The sequence below is a fragment of the Aethalodelphis obliquidens genome, unplaced genomic scaffold (genome assembly GCF_003676395.1).
Source record: "Aethalodelphis obliquidens isolate GAN/ISIS:26980383/991018 unplaced genomic scaffold, ASM367639v1 scaffold130, whole genome shotgun sequence".
NCBI classification, from domain to species: Eukaryota; Metazoa; Chordata; class Mammalia; order Artiodactyla; family Delphinidae; genus Aethalodelphis; species Aethalodelphis obliquidens.
Genome location: NW_020838074.1, coordinates 117559 through 142316, shown reverse-complemented (window position 1 = coordinate 142316; position 24758 = coordinate 117559). Strand labels below are relative to the sequence as shown.

Genomic DNA, 24758 nt, shown 5'->3' with positions numbered 1-24758 from the left:
TGTGTGTGTGTGTGTGTGTGTGTGTGTGTGTGTGTGTGTGTGTGTGTGTGGCGGGGGGGAAGAGTGATACAGACAAAAGATAATAGAGGGATTAGCAGCATAACAGCGGTTAATGCCAAATGTTACAGAAGCATATAGCTAGGGCATTTGATCTTTACCAAGAGGATCATGAATTTATCTTAAAATACAAGCAGTAAATAAACAGGTGAAAAGGAGGATGTGAGTGAGAAGGCATTTCATGTAGATAGACTAGTATATGAAAAAGGACACAGTCATAAGAGAGTATGTTTTGCTTGGGGAATTGCAAGTAAAGCAGGAGAGGGTATGTAAGTGGACATGTGCATGTGCAAGCACAGTGAGAAAGGGATCATCTCAGAGAGAGAAGGAAAAGAAAGGAGACTAACCATAATGCAAGGCTAGATTATTTACGGATGGCCCTGTCTGCCACATTATCATTAAGTCTAGCAATTTATTCAATAAAATAAACAAAACTGTTATGTTCTGTTCTTGTTTTAATTGTGGCTCCCAGTTAACATATCCCTTTCTATATCAAAATCTTCCCTATGATAAAGATGTTAAAAAAAAAAAAAAAAATCTTCCCTATGAACAATATTAAATTCCCTGGTCTAATGGGGAAAATCTACCTTCTTTCTTTTAAAAACTGGTATTACATTTGTCTCCTATTCATCTAGACTACTTGATGGTTACCACTGCCAGCAAAACAGCAGATTGCTAGAACGGTTCCTCTGCTTTCCTACTTCCTGGCTAGGGATCTTAAAGCTGTTTGCAAGGCTCTCATAGTTACCTGCCAAGTCAAAGTGGCTGCTGTGGCTTCTAGGAGTAGTTTCTATCCTTTTCCTTTCTTGAATCCTACTGTCAACTAGCAACTAACACACTTTGTTAGTTCCTCTGGATCAGAATGCACCTTCCCCAGCACAGTGATTCTCGGAGTGTGGGACCTGGACCAGCAGCATTAGCATCACCTGATAACTGGTTAGAAATGCAAACTCTCCGGCCCCATTCCAACCTACTCACCCAAGAACTCTGGGAGCGGTGCCTAACAATCTGATATACGCCAATGTTTGAGAGCCACTGTTTTAAACTAATCTTGTTTCTCATAACATCTTTCCTACCTCAATTCCCTAAAAGTTACACGTTGTTCACAATAAATCCAACAGAAGTGGACAGTTTAGGGAAAAGGATGGGGAAGTCAGACAAGAGGCATGTGGAAGGACACAATCAAAAATGATTTATGTGGGCTTCCCTGGTGGCGCAGTGGTTAAGAATCTGCCTATTAATGCAGAGGACACGGGTTTGATCCCTGGTCTGAGAAGATCCCACATGCCGCGAAGCAACTAAGCCCGTGCGCCACAGCTACTGTGCCTGTGCTCTAGAGCCCGCGAGCCACAACTACTGAAGCCCACGCACCTCAACTACTGAAGCCCGCGCGCCTAGAGCCCGTGGTCCGCAACAAGAGAAGCCACTGCAGTGAGAAGCCCGCGCACCGCAACGAAGAACAGTCCCTGCTCACCCCAACTAGAGAAAGCCCACGCGCAGCAACAAAAACCCAACTCAGCCAAAAATAAATAAATAAATATTTTAAAAAAATGATTTATGTGGTTTATGGATGATTTATGGAGTAAATTACAAGAGTTCACAATCATTAGTACTTGGAAGCTTTCAAAGAGCTCTTCTACTAATCATTGTTCTTTTCATGATTTTATTAGCACTGTGAAAACTGGCATTTTGATTCACAATTTGTGACTGTTGCAAGCAAATGCCTTGAGTTTAACTATCAGTTTAGGTTATTCCATCTGTAACTGGACTGTGCTATAATCACTTAGTAGCTACACTTCCTAGGAATCAGTTTTAATGTTGATTGGTTTGGCTCATAAGTGATCGCTATTTTTTCCCACTGCCCACGTGAGTAATGATTATTACAGTGTAATGACAATATATGTTTACCGCTACTTTAGTAACTTTTACCTTTTTTTAGCCTGAGGGCTCACTCAGATCTCATTCAATGGACTCCACAAAAAGGATCTTCACAACACTTTTATTATACAAAGTCAACAAAGCATTTTAAACAAGGAAGTGGGTCAGAGAAGAGGCAAAAATAAGGATCCAAACAGTCTATAAGTCTCAATTTTATTATCTACCCATTGGGCCAGGAAGTATTTTGAAAAGGCAATATATTAATTTTAGAAAGAATCTTTTAAAGTTTTTCACTTTTTTGTTTTTAGTTGTTGTTGCCATTTGGTCCCAATTCCTTGCAAATTTTTTTTAAAGTCTTAAAATGAAATTTCTAAAAAAATAAATTAAAGTGTAATGAAATTTCTCAAGCTAAATTACAGAGAAGCTGACTGTCCAATTCAGCTCAAAACAACTATATATGCTTGAACCTATGAAATGACCTATAGAAACTAATTTTAACCATCTAAATAACTGCAAATTTACATTTCCCTTGTTTTTATTAATATCTGAAAGACATAAAGGAGTTTTATTTTACTGCCAGAATTCAAGACTGTCTTAGTACAATTTGGACAACACAAATATTAAGAAAGGAATTTGACAGTCCTTATAATGGTCAAATGTACAAAAGAGTATGAGAAAATTACTGTTGATATGAACTTTTAGATTCTTGGCATGAGTGTTTTATATCATTCAATGTCCCTTTTTGTTAATTTTGGGAAAAATAAATTTCCAAGAACACAAGGAGATGACTCAGAGTCACAATATTAGTATAATGATTAACTGTTTATAGATCATATTAATATGGCAATCTAATCACTTTTCGTAATTAGCTTAAATCAGATTCTATTCAGTATTTTTAAATAAACTAATAAATATTTTTTAAAATAGAAGTCTCTATGACCAGAAACATGCTACCCTGCAAGAATCACAACAGTTTTAAGCCTTCGAATAATCATTACACCAATAAACCTTGCTCATGCTGTGGGTCAATGGGCCTGAAAAGCACAGATTAATAAAACACAAGTAATTTCAATTTCCCCAAAAGTCTGGAAAAAGTATTATAAGAATTGTTACTTTACTTTTTCATTTATGAAATTCTAAAAGCCAACAACTGTTTTAGATTATTTATGAAGCCAACTTAATCCTTAAGATATGATTTCAGATACCCAATTTTCATACCAAGTAGCTGAACAAAAACTGGCAAATCTCCAAATCTATTCTTCCCTTTGCAAACCTGTTTCCTTATGGTACAAGTTGGTCAATTTTAAGTTCAAGCCATCTCAGCAGTTAAGAATCTTACTGGTTCCCATCCCCAAAAGATAACCATATGCTGCTATTCCTCTTCCTGAGAACTGCACATGAAAAAGTGAAATCACTTTAAGCTGGAAACAGCATGAAAATCCTCAGGTTTTAAGGTGGAATACAGGAAAGAACACAAAATTTGGAGTCAAGAGATATGGATTCAACGTGTGGCTATGAGACTCTCCAATTGAGTCGCTCTGGGAAAGTCGGTTAACTTCACTGAACCTCTAATTCCTCACATGTAAAATAGGAAAAATAAATATTTCACAGGGTTTTTCAAAGATTCAAATGAAACGATGGATGTGAACATGCTTTATAAATCGGAAAGTGCTATGTGTCCCACAGATGACACAGCAGTTAGTGGCACAGCTTGTCTTCCTGCCTGCCAGGTTCAGGCTATTCTCAACATAGCAACTGGAAGGATTGCTTTAACATCTAGGTCAGATTACTATGTCACTCCTCTGCTCAAAACCTTCAGATGGCTCTTCATTTCTATCATGGTAAAAGCCCAAATCCTTACAATGACCAAGGCCTCACTAAATTTAACCCCTCCACCGTATCTCTCTGGCATCATCTCCTACTACTCTCCCCCTTGCTCACTTTAGTCCAACCACACTGACCCACTTGCTTTTCCTTGAACATGCAAAGCACACTTCCACCCTGGCGCCTTTGTACTGGTTGTTCCCTCTGTCTGGAATGCTCTTCCTCCATATATCCATATGGCTATTTATCACCTTTAAACCTTGGTTCAAATGTCTACTTTATAGTGATCACTATTTAAAACTACAATTCCAACAACCACTCTCACGCTTGTAAAACCATTTACCCTACTATATTTTATCCCCTTGTTCTATTATTTCACTTATTATGTTTATTGTCTGTATGTCCCTGTAGGTACAGAGACCTGTTTTGTTCGAGGACAATGCTTAACCCATAGAAGGCATTCTTTTTTTTCTTTAAATAACAAATAAATGAATTTTATGTAACATTCTGCCTCATGCCAGGAGAAAAAATCCAGATCTTTATTTTAGGGAAACTAACCCACAACTCAAGAACAGCAGGTGGTAAACTCATTATTATACCAGATCCAGGAACAGGAAATTATGTTAATTTTCATTGCAACTGAGGCTAAAGACAGGGAGTTCCCAAGGGAGTTCTCCGAATCTTAAAAAAGCTATTTTTCTCTGTTTATTGAATGGTTCACAGATGATTTTTGCAGACTTTGTAGTAAATCGGCATAATTTACTAGAAACAGAAATTTGACTGAAGAAATAGATCAATAGTTGAAATGTTTTTTTTTTTTTTAATCCTCTGAATAGCAGTTCTCAGAACCAGGGATTACCAGACCTTGAGAAGAAACACGTACTTTTTACAGTGACAGTTTGCCAAGTGAGCCAACAAGAGCAAGAAAACAACCTGAGATTCCTTCATCCATTCAGTGAAAAATTATAAAGCAAGCACTCTTCTAACAGGCGATGATCAGTCTTGGAACCCAGCCACTATACTCTGAGGAAGGCCAAGCAACTTGTGGAGAGGCCCAAATGAAGAAAAACCGAGACCCTCTAGCCAATGGCCCTGGCTCGGGTCCCAGCTCAGGCCAGCACCAACCTGCTGGCCTGATGAGTGAGCCAGCTCGAAAGTAGGTCCTCCACCCTGAGCCAACCCCGTTGACACTCCATGGAGCAAAGAAGCACTGTTTCTACTGAGATGTTGAATTTCCCAAACTGCAGATGTTTCAGCAAAGTAACTGACTGTTATTGTTTTAAGCCTTTAAGTTTTGGCTTAAGTTTTGGCCTTTAAGCCTTTAAGTTTGCTACACAGCAGTAAATAACCAATACACTATAGTTATTAAATTGCTGAAGTCAATGAGTCAATGTTTAATACAAAAAGTTTGTGTGCAAACAACTCTTTGGTATCCTCTCACTTGAGAAAGGCACACTCTACTCATTCTCAATGTCAAAAAGATGCCTGTAAATTTGAGTGCAATCTCTTCTATTATATTCCCACCAATCCCATCAACCCATAAAATATATATTTTCTCCTTTCACATCCAATCTTAAGCTTTAGGAAAATGGGTAAAGTTACTGGATAGAGTCCTAACTCCTCTATCTGTAAATACCAACTTTTTCTCTACATGGATTGCTGTTGTTCTATTAATGATTAACACAAGGGCTCCAAAGGCAGACTGTGAACCCTAGCTCTGCCAAACGTTAGATGTGACTTCAGTTTCCTCATCTGTAAAATGGAGATAATACCACTTACCTTAGAGTTCCAGGAGGAATTAATTTATATAAAGTGCTTAGACTAGTACTTGGTGCAGAGCAAATGTTTGATAAATAAAAGCTTAACACAACAAAACACACAAAAACTGCTACCTTTACCAACCAAGCACAGGTGGTATCAACATACAGCCAAACTCAGATTACTTTGAAACTGTCTTCACTTTTTTATTCATCTTCTTTTTTCCAACGGTCTTATTTCCATTTATCTCTCATTTTCAAATTCACATCACACAAAAAAAAAGGGGTGAGAAGGAAAAATGAAAGCAAGTAATGTGGTTTTATTGAGAATTCCAGTAAAAGAGTTGAGATAGAAAGCCATATAAGGCATACAGAGTATCTGTGATTCCCCAATATTAGCTCCTCAGAGCTCATGGATCGTGACAAACTGCCTGGGAACGTAAGACATCAATGCTCGCTTATGTTCACAACACAGACACCATGAAGTCTAGATGCACAGCACACACAGTTCATGCTATACTAGTCATAACTCTGTTAAAAACAATCTGTAGGGCTTCCCTGGTGGCGCAGTGGTTGAGAGTCCGCCTGCCAATGCAGGGGACGCGGGTTCGTGCCCCGGTCCGTGAAGATCCCACATGCCACGGAGCGGCTGGGCCCGTGAGCCATGGCCGCTGAGCCTGCGCGTCCAGAGCCTGTGCTCTGCAACGGGAGAGGCCACAACAGTGAGAGGCCCGCATACCGCAAAAAAAAAAAAAGAAAAAAAAACAATCTGTAGAATAACCCTTAAAATATGTTTCAAATGCTTACTGAAATGACAGAACAGGTCAAATCTGGAGAAAATAAGACATTAAAGGCAAACTGCCTAGAAGCAATAAATAATTACATATATATTTTGAAAAATCAAAAGTTTCAAAGTTATTATACTACCTTAATATTAGGCTAGACCTTCACTTATTACAAAAGTAAAGCTGTGTATTCCTCTATTATTTATGTTTTGCACAGCTCAGTACTGAAAATAGTGTTTGAGAAAGCTATTTCAGACAAACCATCCACTAGTCCTTGTTTTATGTTAAAGATCTGTAGTCTAAAGAAAATATCAAAGTAACCAACTTAAACTGACAGTTTTCTCATCTGCCCTAGTCTCTCACTGATGTCCTCTCACAAGACAGAAGCAGCAGAAGCTACCACGTTATCTCCTTTTATCTTTGAAAGTGACATAGTGACTTATTCAAGGTAAAGAAGGAAGTTAACAAAGGATGGACGTTTCTGATTTCAACTGCTTTTCCCTTCACTGTAACAAATCAAGTCTGAGGGGGAAGTAGCCAAGTGATACATGATAAAGCCACTGTGATACTCCTCATAAGCCTCCCTATATATAACTCAGGAAAGCCAAAACTAAAGAAAATCATCAACAGAATTTTCCATGCCCTCAAAACTCAGCTCTTCACTACTGATAGACTCTAAGCCATTTTTTTAAAGGATGAAATCCACAGGGGATAGAAGAAAAGAGAACCAATTACTTTGCACAGATACTTTTTTCAAGAACATGAGTAAATTAGACTATTTGGGAAAAGAACTGCCCTTAGCTCTGCTACCTCTCTGCAATCCCAGATTCAATAACACATGGTATTTAGATGTATTTCTTCAGTTTATGTGTCACTTTGATAACTGTGGAAAGCACTTTTAGCCAAAAATTTGAATTAGATTTCATTTAAAAACCTGGCTGAACAAAACCATGTATACTTGGTGGTTTGAAGTCTGACATTTAAGTTACACAGTAACTTTTAACTTACAGCCAATAGTGATATCATACAGCAAAGTGTGCTCAGCAATTGAATAAGGAAAAAAAATTGAAGCCAGATTTGGGGACAGGCTCATCTCAGGATAAAAAGCTAGAATTCTTCCCATAAAAATAATGAAAAGCTGACAAACTTGGAGAATATTGGAATTAGAGACATTTTATTTCTAACCAGTTCCAGGCCACTCAAATTCAAAACCATATTCTCTGTGGTTACCTTTCCCCTATAACATAGTCTCATAAGAAAACCACAGAGTAGCTGGTCCTTAAGTAGTACAATTTGCCCTTCCTCATCCAAGTCTGATGTCTCAAACTGTAAAGATTCTGGTTCTTGTGAGGGGACAGCACCCAACCAGAACAAACAAGGGAAAAGTATTATCAATTTCAAACACTTGTTAATTTTTTTTTAACACCTAGTATATTTAAAACCACCTCTGGATGTTGCCTTATTATTTGCAGAAAAGGAGAATGGTTATAGTGACTTTTTAAATAGTAGAAAGGGAAAAATGTAACAAAGGAATCTATATACTGAAGTCCTATGTGTTAGGAAGAAGTTCCTCTCACAGGGTTCTGTTATGATTCCTGTTCTGTCCAAAACACAGGTCCATAAATTTCCTCGATTATATAATACAAACCTATGACTATACAAGCGTCTGTCTAGAGATTTAATAAAATTTCTCTTATATATATTATCTTCTAATTTAATGGATAAGTGCTCTTACAATTACCATAGGGGTCAATGTATAGAAAGAAATATAAAACTATACACAGTAGTTTTCAACCCTGGACATACCTCAGGATCACCTAAAGAAAAATACTTTGTTTAAAAATAAATGATTTAAGGACTTTTCTGGTGGCACAGTGGTTAAGAATCTGCCTGCCAATGCAGGGGACATGGGTTCGATCCCTGGTCCAGGAAGATCCCACATGCCATGGAGCAACAAAGCCCATGTGCTGCAACTACTAAGCCCATGCGCTGCAACTACTAAGCCCGTGTGCCACAACTACTGAGCCCGTGTGCTGCAACTACTAAGCCCACGTGCCACAACTACTGAAGCCCGTGCACCTAGAGCCCATGCTCCACAACAAGAAAAGCCACCGCAACGAGAAGCCCGCACACCACAATGAAGAGTAGCCCCCACTCGCCGCAATTAGAGAAAGCCCACGCACAGCAACAAAGACCCAGTGCAGCCAAAAATAAAACAAATGAATAAATAAATTTTAAAAATAAAAATAAATGATTTAGACCCATCTCACTAGATTCCATAGGTTTGGGGTAGGGCTCAGTTAGCTCTCTTTTTAAGATTTCGTAGTGATTATGTACAGGAAAGGTTGAAAACCACTATGAGAGAATTTACCAAAAAGTCATCCAAACTGTTAAGGAGAAAAGGAAAATTAGCAAAACATCAGACAAACTTCTATGATAAAAACTGTAGCCCTACTATACTCAACAGTCAACAAAACTCAGAACATAACAAAGCTGGTAATAAACAACAAATTGCAAGTAGCATTTAGACTGATGTTTTCCCAACTAGCTCTTAATCACCCTGTTTTATAAAGAAGGAATTATTTTTAACCCAGTTTGTTGCTGGTTAAACTTTATGTTCATAACAGAATCTTTCAGAAATTCTTTTATTTCTATCGAAATTAATCTATTTTCCCTTTTTCTTCCCTTATTTCCCCCTCATTTCTTAAATAAATTCAGCTTCCCTCCACGAAGAAATATTTTTACCAGTGTCTAAAATGAACACTGCTCATTTCCCCTACCTCACTGTATTTCCTTGATATCTGTACAAGTCTGAGATTTACATCAATCCTTGGGGCCTGGGAGCAAGTTAAACTTACCTAATGTCAAAACAGTGATGAAGTGCAAACTTAAAACAACAACAAAACTTAAAAATCAAACAGAAGCACAGCATAGAGAAGTAATGAAAAACCATGCCTTTGGTATGAACATCAGGTATGAACTTTGACCACTGAGTTAAGTACGAACCCAAGAGGAGGAAATTCTAAAGATTAAGTCCTCTCCCTAACAAAGAAAATATCTTTCTCAACCTCATAAAATTTAAATGTAATAACCATTTATACTGTACCCTATCCAATTTCAACGTCTGTTAGAAGGTTTAGTGTCTGAAAAATGACTAGAAGAAACTACATTTATAGTGCAGAAAGTAGTAGTAACGAGATAAAGAGAACAGCTATGAAAATTAAGGTATCTTAGAAAATGTACAATCAGAAAAACATAAAGAAAATGGAACCAGTCATAAGAGACCCAGGCCTCGAAAAAAAATTTTTTTTGCCATTTTTATTCTTTTAAGAGGGGGAACAACTTTTTTTCCATTTCTGTATTATACCTTGGTTACTGTCATGTGTCATAAACTTCCCTTGGAATGTCCTTCTCTCCTTCTCTCCTTATAAATCTTTAATTCTACTCTCCTCTGTGAAGTCTTTCCTTATAATAACTCTCTCCATTTATCTCCCTCTTCTCAGTACAACACTCACAACATACACCACATTACTTGGTGCTCACTATGACATTTCCTTGCACTAGTCACTGTTTCATGCTGTTCTCCTTTAGAGTGAACATGATGGCCTATGTGACCTGAACACAGCCTACCCTTTCAGCCCAATTGTTTACCATTCCCCACCATACATTCTATGCTCATTAACATTCAATCATTCATTCATTTAGTCACTCAACCATCATCCAACAAATATTTATCAAGTAGCTACAACACGTCAAGCTCAATCTAAAAGCAAGGTAAGCTCTAGCCATCTGTGACTGCTTCTTACTGTGGGTAAAAGCTATCTTCTTTCACCTCTCTAAGCATTTGTTCAGAATATTGCCTCTGCCTGGAATGCCCTTCCCTCTCTGTCACCATGATAAAAACCTTCTTTGCAATTCAGTGCAACATGTGTCTACCATGTACTACATACACTATGCTAGATGCTGAGAATATATAAAAAAAGGAATAAGGCAGAACTTCTATTCTCAAAAAAAAAAAAAAAAAAAAGGAGGGAATTCCGTGGCGGTCCAGTGGTTAGGACTCAGCACTTTCACTGCCAGGGCCCAGGTTCGATCCCTCATTGGGGAACTAAGATCCCACAAGCTGCTCAGTGAGGCCAAAAAAAAAAGAATGGTCCATGGGAAACTGTGGAATCTCAATAAAGTAAGCACCACTAAGAATTAAAAAAAAAAAAAAAAAAAAGGAAAAAGGAGTCTATAGTGATGAAGACAGATACACCAACAAATAATTAGTAAAATATGATACATTCTATTATATGTATACAGGATAATTTGGGAACACCAAGAAATACTTAGCCCAGCCTAGGGGTGAGCTGAACTTGCTCAACGCCACTTTTGAAATCTGTAATAACAATTCCCCTGCTTTTCTTTATAGCTATACCATTTATGCACATGCATTCATAAAGTACAGTCTTTCTGATTTGAACTTTCTATAAATGTAATCATACTGTACATATTTTTCTGCAATTTGCTTTTCCCACACAGTATGGTACTTTCTACAAGGTCTGATAAATAGCATTTTAATACCATAATTTAAAACCAAATTTCATTATGACTTCTTTGATCTATGGGTTATTTAGAACTGTGCCTTTTAATTTCTAGTAGTATAGGAGTTCTTAGTTTCATCTTTTTGTTATTGATTTCTAGCTTAATTGCACTAACAGTGAATGTAGTCCATATGTAGTTTTTGAAACTTGCTGATATTTCCTTTATGACCTAGTACAGAGTAATTTTTAACACTTTCATATATGGTTGGAAAACTATGTGTTGATAGATGCCGTATATATACATACAGCCACTAGATCAAATTTAATAATGACAATAATCAAATCTTCTGTATCCTTGCAGATTTTCTTGTCTATGTGGTCTATCAATTACTGAGAGAGGTATGCTAAAATTTCCCATTATGGCAGCAGAATGTTAATTTTCACCTGTAGGTCCATCAGTTATCGTTTCCAAGCTATATTATTAGGAGCATACTAATTTAGAATTATTATACCTTCCTGATAAACTATACTTTTAAATCAGCATGTAGTGACTAGGTCTAATAATACTTTTCTCCTTAAAGTATATGTATCTGATATTAATAGAGTAACTCCAGCTTTCTTTTAGCTACTGTTTGCTTCTCCATCCTTTGATCTTCTACTTTTCTGTAGCTTTATGCTTTTAGGTGTTTCTCTTATAAACAGCATGAAGTTGAATTTTGCTTTTCTCCCGCATCCAGTCTGACAATCTTTGCCTTCTAAATGCACAGGTCAGTACATTTCCATTTATTGTGATTACAGATAATATTCTAGATTCATTTCTACTACAATATTCTGTGCTTTCATAATCTGGCTGTTTCTTTATTTCTCTCTTCATGCCATCTTTTTGACTGAATCCGTCCACCTCATTCCACAATACTACTTCTAATAGGTTTTGAAATGATATATTCTAATTATATTTTGTTAGATGTTACCCCTCAAAACTTTAAAATGCCAATTAATTTAACAAGTCTAAACATAGTCATTATCTTTACTTACTTCCCAAACAATAGAAACTTTGAGTGCTTTAAGCTCAGTCACACCCCTCACAATTTATCTGATGTTATTGTCCAGAAGTTATAGTAGTCCCCCTTTACCTGTGGTATCACTTTCCACGGTTTCATTTACCTGTGATCAACCACATACTAAAAATATTAAATGAAAAATTCCAGAAATAAACAATTCTTAAATTTTAAATTGTGCACTATTCTGAGTAGCATGATGAAGTCTCGCACTGTCCTGCTCAGTCCCACCCTTTCAAGACGTCAATCATCCCTTTGTTTAGTGTATCCCACTGGTTTAGTCACTTAGCAGCCATCTCAGTTACTAGGTTGACTGTCGCAGTATCAGTATTGCAGTGTTTGTATTCAAGTAACCCTTATTTTACTTAATAATGGCCCCAAAGTGCAGGAGTAGAGATGCTGGCAATCTGTATATGCCAAAGAGAAGCCGTAAAGTTCTTCCTTTAAGTGAAAAGGTAAAGTTCTCTACTTAATATGGAAAGGAAAAAAATCATATGCTGAGGTTGCTAAGATCTACGGTAAGAACAAATCTTCTATCCATGAAATTGTGAAGAAGGAAAAAGAAATTCGTACTAGTTTTATCATCACATCTTAAGCTGCAGAAGTTATGGCCACAGTGTGTAAGTGCTTAGTTAAGACGGAAAAGACATTAAATTTGTACCATAAGCTATTTTGAGAGAGAAAGAGGTCACATTCACATAACTTTTATTACAGTATATTGTTATAATTGTTTTTTTATTACTAGTTACTGTTGTTAACCTCTTACTGTGACTAATCTATAAATTAAACTTTATCATGGGCATGTACGTATAGAAAAAACATAGTATATATAGGGTTTGATACCATCCATGCGGTCTTGGAATATATCCCCCAAGGGTAAGGGGGGAATACTATACTTCCATCTTGATTTGTTTTAACCTTACAAACTAGACATTGTTAATGTTTTATACCATGAACTTTTTTAAAAGTTTCATTCACATTTATTATTTTTGTTGTTGTTGGCTCTTCATTTCTGTTATCTCAAATCTTCTTTGAGGTTATTTTCCTTCTTCCTTAATACCTTGACACTTTTGAAGATTACAAAAATATTTTAATGTCCCCCTCAATCTGGCTTTATCTGATGTTTCTTCATGGTAAAACCCAGGTTATGCCATTTTGGCAAGAATGTCACAGAAGTGATGTTGGGCCCTTTTCAGTGCATCACATCAGGAGGTACAAGATGTCAGTATGTCTCATGACTGGTGATGTTACTTTGATTACTAAGTTACTGTAGTGTAACCCCATAGTTATGGTAGTGTCTCTTAATATCTCTCAAGTTTTCCATCTCTATGTCTCTCTGTGTTACATTCTGTATAATTTCTTCAGATCCATCTTCCCATTTACTATTTCTTTCTTCAAATGTGCCTAATTTTTTGTTTTAACCTGAGCATTGTTTTTCTAATGTCAACTTTTTAATTATCACATTTCCAGGTTCTTTTTCAAAATGTCCTGATTAATTCTTATAGTCTTTTGTTCTTTCATCACACTTCAGTTCCCTCTTTTATTTAACATATTTATTTTACCTCTAGTATCTGTTAATTCAAATATCTGTAGTCTTTCAGAGTTTTATTCTGTAGTTTATTTCCTCTAACTCTTATTCATGGTGGCCTGTTCCTGGTGTGTTTAATAATTGGGGGGAGGTGAGAGGATGTGGATTCATGTTCAGTTGGAACCCTACCTTTGGCAATTTTTTAGATGTCTGTTTAAAGTGCCTTTCTCTGAGAAGGATTTACATTTGATTCTGCCAGGAGACTAGCAGTACCACCAACACAGGACCGCTTAAACTAAATTTTTGTCTTGGTTTTTTTGGGGCCACACAAGTAGTGTAAATTCAGGCTCAAACTGCATGAGTTAGGGCTTGTGGTAAAGAGAAAATTCTTTCTTTATTTCTACTCTACTCAAAGCCAATACCAAGATAGGTACTTACCAACACTCTCCCTATGTGGTATGGCAATCTACTTTTTTCTCTTTTAGCAACCAAGAATGTCATTCTTTGGAAGTTCCAGCTTTACTTGGGTGGGGGTAGGAGGGCTTCAGTTGTGACTTCTCACCTTGTTTGGATCCAGAGCTTTCTTTCCTCTTCCCAGATGCTAGGACAAAAGGATGAGGAAATAACTCTAGGACAAGCACCACTTCCAATGTTAGCTTACCATTATGGATTTATGTTACCTTAATATTCTGGCCTCTGAGAAGTGCTTCCTTTTCCTCAGTTCAGCCATGAAATCAAAGAGTTTTGATTTGTTTTTTAATCCAGCATTTTCCGGTGTACTAAAATGCGAAGTTTCTCTGTACCTCTAGCCCACCATACTGCCAAAAGCAGAAGTCCTTAAGGTTTCTTGAAGAATGGTAGGAAAAAAAAAATTCTTTATAAAAGGCAGAGTTTTCAATGGTCATTTCTTAAAAAGAGATCTGGGTTAAATTTCAGGTTCTACAACTATAAAATATGACTAATAATCACAGAATCAATCCCAATGAGTAGTAAGTAAGAAGAGGGTTTCCTACCAATTCACATTTGTCCTGTTTAGCCATTCCCTGCTGCCTAGAGTTACTATTTTTATAGACCACCCAGAGTAGGCCAGTTCTTTGAATCCTGTGCCAAAAATAGCTAGATGCCTTCTTTACCATCCACACAATATCAGTAAGGTCAGAAAAATTAACCCTTTTAAGTCTACTTAGTTTATTTTCTTTTTCTGTGTGATGACTATTCAGTAACCCCAAACTCTCCAAACTAGTCAGTTTGCTGCACATTACTTTGACAAAACTCTCTTACTTTAGATGTAAGATGTATTTACATTTCATCACCAAGTGCCTTCAGGAAATGTTTCTTAAGGCATACCTATATATTTGGCAAATGTGTGTTATATGTTTTCTCACTTGGACCCATACCAGTAAGGCACAAAAGTTCAATTCTACATTGAACATCTGAAACAACATTAACAACACTACTATGGTAATGTGATCTCTTCTGAAAGACTTTAGGCTCCTAAATTTAAAATGCTTTCAAAATCTCTGATTAAAATGTCTATTTGTCTGGCCAGACTTAGTTTTGTAGTACCTGAGAAAAGCTGAGTTAGAACTCACAATCTATTATTTAAAAGCCTATGCAGTTTCTGCACCAATGAAAACATAATGCTTGCTTTATAGATATTCAAGGCCACGGATGTGGAAGTTGTTCACTAAATATCTTCCAGGTGGTACTAAGAAGGTTCAACTGGGGATTTCCCGCTCCTCTGGCAGATTCCCAGGTCCGAGAAGATCATTGGTTTTGCAGTGAAAAGACTGCAAACAATGAGGTCAATTAAGAAACGCTTCTGAATAATATACATGATGCAACATCTCCATTCCCAACATTTGGTTCAGGGGTAGATTTCAGTCTTTCAAACATTGTTGCTCTCTGAGCTTTGATATTTCACTGTGCCAAATTTTCTCCAGAAGAAATAGTTCCTGCTTTTTATGAGTTTCATAGCCAGTTTCTTTCCTATTTCCTTCTTGGTATCTGGAGATATTCCAACTTGTTAAGACATTTTGATATTTCTTCATTCCTTCTAGCTCTTCTCTTTGTTGCTTTTCTTCAATCTAAGCCTTTTAACATGTTTTCAAAATCTGAACAGTTCCTAATATTCCCACTACTTCTTGGCTTTCTGTTCCTAAAGCCTTCACACAGAGACAGACACAGATTTCCTTAGGTTGTTGCTCAGTATTTTCAAGTATTTAAACTTTCTCCCATTCTTAATTCTCCTTTTTGTACTGTCCATCTAATTTTTTTAAACACAAACCTTTATTAATAAATTGAGACTATTATCTCCTCCATCCATAATGGATCAATCTACTTGCTCATGGAAATAAGACCCAACCCATGATACACCCATCACCTCAGCCATCAGTGAAGATCATTAATTCATTAAAAATTTTTTGTTCCTGTCTTATTTTTCAAATCTCTGTTGACTTATGAGAGCTTTCACAGCAAGACGTCCCCAATACCACCCTCATTTCCTGAAGCATAATTACATTCTCTTTATTCGTTCATCAAATGCTACTCCATAAAGCCTCTGTGACTACCATCATCAGAGTCACTGATGTTCCTTCAACAATATGCCCCTATTGGGAATTCCCTGGTGGTGCAGTGGGTAAGACTCTGCGTTCCCAATGCAGTGGGTCTGGGTTCGATCCCTGGCCAGGGAACTAGATCCCACATGCATACCGCAACTAAGAGTTCGCATGCCACAACGAAGGAGCCCGCGAGCCGCAACTACGGAGCCCGCCTGCTGCAACTAAGACCCAGTGCAACCAAATAAATAAATAAATATTTTAAAATATATATATATTAAAAAAAAAAGAATATGCCCCTACCTTTATACAACATCTACATAATTCTTTTTCATACTACAGTTGTTTACATATGTGCTTCTCTTACTAGACTTTTATTCATGTTTGCATTCCTGGCTCCTTGCTCAGTACCTGGCAAACAATAGTCCTCTAAAAATATTTGCTGTATGTCTGACTGAATAAATAATGAGTACCTCATATAGCCTAGATAAGAAACGAGGAACTAAAAGCACACAGCTTTTGAGAAATAGCAAATGAACACACATAACTGTGTTATCTCCTCTGGGATGAACACTGTCTTGTCTCTACAGGACAAAATTAAAGAACTAGACAACATGATCTAAGACTTTATACCTGTGACAAAATATGCATAAGAAACAGTAACAGCACAAAACACAACTTCAACAAGTGGAAGAAAATGTAACAAATTGATAACTGGTGAGAAGCAGTTGAATAAAACAATATCAAGAATGTCAGTGGGGAGAGACTAAAACATAAGTTGAAAGACAGAAGGAAGTTCTTTCAGTTTAGGAATGGTGTACATAAACGTACAAAAATAGGAATTAGTAAATATATGCAGAGTATGGCAAGCAGGTTACTTGTCAATAAACACTAGATACATATTTAATACATGCAAGTAGGTTTACAGCAACTCATACCAAAAGAAAAGATTTTTTGGTCAAGATTACAAGTAATCCTTTTAAAAGAGAAATACAACTAGCTAAAGACTTATCAAAAAATAACTTACTACTAATGGGGGGTGAGGGTAGGGGGAACATATTCATTCATACCAAAAATATTTATTGAGAGACCACTATGTGCCAGGCTCTGTTCTAAGCACTGTAAAACAAAAAACAGATGAAAATCTCTGCAAGGAAATAAAGAAAATAAATAAGTAAATTATACAGTATACTAGAAGACAAGAGGTACTATGGAGAAAAGTAAAAAAAAAAAAAAAGAGAATAGGAAGTGTGGTGACAGGAGCAGGGGTGGCAATTTAGAGAAGGCAGTCCAGGACAGTCTCATTGAGGTGGCATTTGAGCTAACACTTGAAGGAAGGCCACTGGAGGAAGAGCATTCCAGGCAGTAGGAATAATAAATGTGAAGAAACTGAAGCAGGAACATCATTAGTGTGTTTGAGGAAGAGCAAGGAGGCCACTGTGGCTGCAAAAATGTTAAGATAACATTTTTGATCCAGAAGATAGGTAAATATTAAAAAACACTTACAATATCCATGTTAGAAAAGGTGTAGAGAAATGGATCTTCCTTTCACTTGCTGGTGGGAGTGTAAACTGGGACAGTCCTTTTGGAAGGCAATTTGGCAGAATCTATTACAATTTCAGATATTCATGCCTTCTAACTCCAGTCTACTACTCTCTCTCTCTCCACACACACACACAATACAGACTCCATGTATGTAAACAATACCGTGTGTGTGTGTGTGTGTGTGTGTGTGTGTGTGTGTGTATGGAAATAATTTAAATGCCCATTAATAGGAAAATGGTTAAATTAATTATGGCAGCAGTTCTCAAAGTGTAGAGCCCTGGGGTTCCAGGTAGTCCAAAGAGCATTCAAAAGGAGAAGGAAAAGTAGCAGCCTCTGTAATGATAAAAGAATCTTCAGGGTATAACTACTAATGGTCACCTTTAAAAACTGGTATTTAAATATAAGGTAATAATTGAAACCTATGGCTCTGTTATCCTCAATGGCTGTGGCAAAAGTTACAGAGGAAAGTCAGTGCGAAAAGTCATTATATAAAAGAGACTTTGAAAGGAAGAAATGAGTGTAGCTGGAGAAGTTCTAACAAATGGCCTACACCCATGAAGCCCCCTCTGGTACTGAGGGTCCCAGTATAAAACGCTTCATTTTGAGAGCTGTTAGTGACTCTGTATTCACTCCACAGTAATCTAATTCACTTTATTCAAGGAATTTAATTATTTTCAAGTTCCTAAGTCAGGATGACAAAGTTTTGATTAGCATGTCTCTTTTCTCCTTTATTAATCAAGAGATAGATCTTCATGAATAAAGAAGTCCCAGTCCTCAAATACAAAAATTAAAATGACAAAATAATTTTAATATGAAAAATATGGGTAAAATGTCAAGAGTAAATAATGAATAAAGTAGTAAAATAATTTTTTAATAATTCAAAGGCTTACTCCAGGTATCTCTTCAGCATATTCTATGTAACTTGTCTAATATAGTGTGGACTTTCAAAAATAAGTCAACTCAGAATTATGCCTTCTTTTCACTGAGTTGCCTTAGTGAACTAATTAAAAAGTAGATAGGTCTCTGGGGCTCCATGATGAGGTATCAAATGCTCTGGGGAATTGTGCTAACACCAAACAATAACAAAAGTCCAATACGAGATCTATATTTTATTTTTTAGAAACCAACTACATAGGAATAAAATGGGAGTGACCTAGTTTGCCCATCAAACATGTGAAAAAGGGGGTTCATTATACTATTTTCCTCTAATTTCTCTGTCTGAAAGTCTTTATAATAAAGTTTTATTAATAAAAGAGATTAATTCAACTTATTTCAGTTCTCAACTAATTTTAATATAGATTTCGCTCCTCTCCCTAATAAATCTGCTTTCCAAGATTACTACTGACCTGCTAATTACCAAATTCAATGTTCCTGTCTCAGCTTTCTGCCTCTCTCAAGCCCTCAGCATGTGATGTCACTGCTCAAGCCCCTCTTAAAACTCTTTTCATCCTTAGCTGCAGAAAACCATTCTCTTCTCATTCTGTACCTAACCCTATTCACTCTAAGTTTCTTTTCCTGAGTCAATCTACTGCTCATGCTGATTCCCTCAGATTCTTATTACTCTTCTTCCTCTATTTTTCTCCTTGGATAATCTCAGCTATTCCACTAACATCTCTGTTTGTCTATCTACCTATCTATCATGGTAATTCCCAATATCTAGTCACTATCTCAAATTTCCCATACTACTAATAAAAACCATTGTCTTCCATCATAAAACTATTCATCTTTCTATGTTGGCTACCTCCTATTACAGCATCACCATTCAGTCCTTCAGGATAGAAATTTTGGAATTATGTTTAATTTCTCTCTTTTCTTCCTCATGTTCCACACTGTATTCGTCATCAAATCCCACAGAGTCTATCTCAGAGATGCACCCTGAGATAGTCCATCCTTTCCATCACCCTAGTCTAAGTTCAGGCTCTCATCTATTACCTTAAATACACCAACAGCCTCCTAATGCTGTCTCTGCCAATAGTTTCTCCTCCATCTAATCCATTCTCAATACCACCCTCAGAGTCATCTTCCTAAGATACAAAACTGATTATGTTACCCTCTGCCTAAAAACTCAGGAATGCCTGGTTTATAGTAGCACTGTATATAGCAGCATACAAGGCCCTTCATTATCTGGTCCCCACTTATACTGCTAGCCATATTTCCTCATACACACTCCCACATATATAAAAATGCACTGAATTTTTCATTTTTTTTCTGAAAATGTCAGGCCATTTCATAATTGTGCCTTTTATCATGCTGCTCCCTCTGCTTGGCATGCCTTTCCCATACTTTCCACCTGGCAGACTGTCATCACACTTTAAGATTCAGCTTCCTCTATGGGATGTCCCTTACCATTCTGTCATTCAACAAAAAAATGTTTTGAGCATCTATCAATATGACATGAACCTTCTCCTCAAGGAATCCATATTCTCATTTATACTCTTTTAGTACTTTGTTCATACTGATGTTATGACATTCATCACATTATCCTGTAGTCATCCTTTTACATGTCTCTCCTCCAGCTGGATCACGACATCTTTAAAGGCACGGCCCCTGTCTAACTACTCTTGACTCCCCAACACCTAGGATGCTGATTTTGTTCATGTGTTGAGTGTGCCATGGTTAGTGGGAGTCTGAAAAAGATGATTTCTAAGATCCCTTTGAATTCTAGTATTCTATGACTCCAACACAAAAGCAGCATTTCTTAGCTGTGATTTAGCTGAAAACCTGAACCAAGTTCAGCTAGATCCTTAAAATATTTATACTGATTCACATTCCAAATCTACTAAAGAAGAAACTGAGAATTATTGCTCTACCTACTTATTTTATAGCTAAGGAGGAAGCCACCCAAGTGCCTTATAATCTCTGATACTCAAGTATCATAGTACTGAGGTAGGTAATATTATTCTTATAAACACATTTTAAAAGTAAGTAACTGAGGCATAGAGAGATTAAGTAACTTGCCTAAGACAACAAAGTTACTAGGTGGAGGAGATAGGATTTGAACTCAGGCAGTCTAATTTCAATGCCCATGATCCTAATCAGTTCATTATTCTGCTTCATCAGTGATCTGTTGAATAACTTAAGGCTTTCTTCATTAAAAAACATGAACTTTCTGCCAGACCTAGGTGAAGAACAAAACAAATCCATTTTTCCCTAGCTTATGACTAGAGCTAGAATAATAAATAACAAGAATTTAAATTTTTAGCATTAGTATCCAAAATAAATATCTATACACTTACCTCATGGGTCCATAGTTCAGTATTACAAATGCCAAAACTATCATCACACAGATAGCTCTTCGCTTCGGACTGGGAACTTTAAGCCTCTGGTTCTAAAGAAAAGGACCATATTAAATACAATTGAACTACACATCAATCTCACAAAAAGCAACATCTGAGACAACAACTCTCCTCTTCACCAGTTATGTGAATACTTAAACAAAAAAACAAAATGCAAATGTGAGGAAATAGTACTTTCCGAAAGACTAGAGCAGAACCTTCCAGAGAGAGAGAAAAGGAGAGCAGCAGGAGAGAAGAAACATAGCAGCCACCCTGTGGCAGAGGCATCCTCACCCAAAAGGAAAGAATTCAACAATTTTTATAATTTTATGGATCTTCAAAGAATCCTAAGATACTTCTGTGGTTTGTCTCCCTATTAAATCATTGTTTTCAGTAACATAATGGAATATTCCCATATGCTCAAGGAAAGATAGAAAGAGCAATATAAGAAGCCCCACTCAGTAGGCAGAGGCATCAATTTGGTTCAGGACAGCACTGCAGTAGGAAATCCTGAAAGCAGCAGATTTCATCAACAGAACTGAGGAGAAGATTAACCTTGCTGGGACCAGCATGGCAACAAAATAGAAAACATAATAGTGGTCATGTAGACCAAGAAAACTTTAACAAGTTTTTATTTTGTATTGTTTTCTTTTTTAAAAGGGAAGACCTAGTGGGACTATTTAGGAGCCTCAATATGATTCATTTAGTCAAAAACAAACAAGAGAGTGCTATGGTAATAAGTGAGGAGAAACCCAGGAAAAGAAGACAACTTTTGTATACAGCTTGTGAGTTACAATTCAAAACCTCCTCTTTCCAATACTTTATCCTTACTACAAATGTTTTGGGGTTTATCGTGCCTGCCTTTTCCTAGTACTATTATTTTACACAATTTAATTTAAAATGTAAAATTTCCAATTGATTTATCAGAAAAAAAGAACACTTTAACCCATTATCCTGGCTGTATCACAACCATCACTCACCTCTGATACAACTTCATCCAGCTGCCGCTTCAGGGATCCGTTCTCTTTCTTCAGCTTCTCATTCTCCAGAAGGGCAGCCTTTAACCTTGCCTCTAACCCTAGCATGTATTCTTTCTTCTTCTTGCGGGACTGACAAGCCGACTCTCGATTTTTTATCATACGTTGCTGTCTCCTTAGCACAGCAATCTAGGAAAAGTTACGGTGAATCAAAATATTTGGATTTTAGGATCAGATCAGTTAAGAATATACTGATTTTTACAATTATCTTTTAACAAATTGTTCAAAACACAGGTTACTGGTTGTTTTAAAAAATATTACTCAAAGTAAATTGAAATCAAATGATTAAATAAGGCCTTCTAAAACCTGTTAAACGTTTTCTTCTGGTGTTTTCTAAGGCTTATTTATTGATCTTCCAATTTTCCCTTTAGAAACACTAGGTATATATGTATGTATATATACAGACACCTTTAATCTATATCGCAGGCCCTGAATTAATTGACTTTTTCAGAACCATATATCCAATTACCTATAAGGCCACTTCTACCTGTAGAGTTACCATCACTTGAAATTCACTGTGTGCAAACTGAACTCATTATCTCCCTCTATTTTTTAAAAAATCTATTCATTTTATATCAGTGGTGTCTCTCAGGATATAATGGAAGATGTGACCAGTAACCTATTTTTCTTTCATTGTCTAAATTTACTCCCTCTCTCAACCTCCCACTTACTCACTAAATATGTATAGAGGATATACTAATGACCAAGTTTCTTCCAGTGAAAGTGTCTGTCATTCCTTTCTATTTCCACTGCCATTCTCCTAATGCAGGCACTCATCAACTCATCTCTAGACTACTACAATAGCCTCCTAACTACTTTTAACTGGCTTCAGGCTCCTTCTGTCTACCATTTCTAAGGTAACTTCCTTCCCCTAAAAACATTTTAATCTTGCTATTCCATTGCAAAAGCAAGCTAGTCATGCATTCTAGCTACCCACCTTTGCTTTCAAGATCTTCCATAATGTGACCATCCCCTACTTCTCTATCCCCACAACTATTCACACCACACCCTCCAATCTTAACATTTAAGGCTACTCCATGATCTTCATACACACCTAACTCGTTCCTTTATTCATACTGTTTGTTCCAATTTGGAATGCTGTCTCCTCTACTAAGCTAATATTAAGGACCGTCCAAACTCTAACTATGATAAACCACTCGGAGTTTTTATATTATCTGAATTTCTTATGCCCATATAATTTGGAAGATACACCTGAACACTCTAATGGTCTCAACTGTCTCAAAAATGTTGACTCTCTCTCTCACCACCTAGATTTTATACCCTGGAAACCAAAACTATGTAATATGACCCACAATAGCTACCATAATCAAAATTTCCTGAGCAAAATTATTTTTGTCATATTTTCTGAACTAAGGTGTGGAACCTATTTGTTTTAATTTTAGTCTAATTTATTTGGGAGAGATGGTGAGGTAGCAAAAGTCCATAAAAAGCACCAAATAATATTAAATTTATTATTGTAAGAATACAGATGACTGAATTACTGAGTCCTGTAAAGGACTTTAAAAAAATAAACATTTTACTGTGGGTGTTTAATAATGCTTACTCAGATTGGTAAATACAATTAAATAATACTGATTTCTTTTGAAATAACAACACAATTCCCACCCCATACTACATTTGCTAGAAACAGAGGTATACCAAAGCCAGCCAAGCAATCCGAATCCACAAGGAAAAGAAACATTATATGAGATGTCAAGAGGAGTATTTTTTCCTTTTTTTTTTTCTTTTTTAACTGAAACTTCACAAGAATGCTGACTTATATAACCATCTACCAAATTTATAAAGTTTCCCTGTGGAATAACTATCCCACTCTTCAATAATGCTAAATACACACACACACACACACACACACATGTGCACGCACACACACACACACAGAGGTGGCAAAGCCACGATGGACTGATTATTCATCAGTTTCAAACTATTCTCTGGACAATGCCACTTTGTTCAAACTACTGTTACTCTCAGTGATCTTCATTGTTACTTGGAATGCCAGTATCCATAATTAATACTTAATACTAGAGTGCTTAAGTACACAGAACGCTGAACAAACACATAAAAGAGAAGGTTCCCAGATGGAAGAGTTTATACTAAAAGTTAGATAAAAGGTAACCTTACTTTAAAGGCTAATTAATGTATGGAATTTGGGAAGGCTTACAGATGGCACACCATTTAATAAATTTCAAACAAGGATTAGGGATTTCTGTAAACAATAAAAGCACCTGCATTTTATACAGCATAAAGTTTCAAAGGCTGTCAGTGCACATGCCTCATACTAAAAAAATGAAAACCACCTGTGGCCAAATATTCATTTCTCCCCACAGAAAAAGATACAATAGCTCTGAGAATGTGGTAAATACTCAATATTACCAATAAATACAAAGGATAAATACAGTAAAAATATATAAAATCCACAGGAATCACCAGAGTTCCAACTTTACATTTCAGCAAGCTATCTTCAGCTATCTAAATAAATAATATTTAAATTATTCTGTATATTCTAGGCAAAAAAAACGTAATTTTCAGATTAAACACACACATACTGTTTGGTTTTTTGATGGGGAATGACATTTTATAAGCAAAGAAGGATTACACTATAATAACTTTTGTAAACTAATTTTTTAACATACAGTGTATCATGATCATCTCTGAAATGCCGTGAGAATGGCAGCATAGTATTTCAATTATCTTGATGTTCCATAATATATTTAATTAATCTCCTCTTGTTGAAATTTTTACAGTTTTCAAGATTCTTTAAAATAAGCCTTATCATTTGATACTGTTAGAGAGTAGAAGAGCCAAGGCTAGAACCTAGGACAGTTGATTCCAAGCCCAGTGCTTCCGATACAACAGCTCCACACTGCTTTTAAACACCAAACAGGAAGTCTTGCATCACAGTATGGAACTCT

The 24758-nt window shown here is 36.4% G+C and overlaps 1 protein-coding gene across 3 annotated transcripts in view; it reads right to left on the bottom strand.

Annotated features, from left to right (window-relative positions):
- Positions 1-24758, bottom strand: part of ATF6 (activating transcription factor 6) — a 220362-nt gene that overhangs the window by 153651 nt on the left and 41953 nt on the right. For all 3 annotated transcript variants that reach the window (XM_027099238.1, XM_027099237.1, XM_027099240.1), the window contains 3 exons: positions 21772-21957; positions 20753-20844; positions 13976-14014 (listed from right to left, as the gene is read on the bottom strand). In XM_027099238.1, the coding sequence (XP_026955039.1) occupies positions 13976-14014; positions 20753-20844; positions 21772-21957 (317 nt within the window). The remainder of the gene's footprint in view (positions 1-13975; positions 14015-20752; positions 20845-21771; positions 21958-24758) is intronic.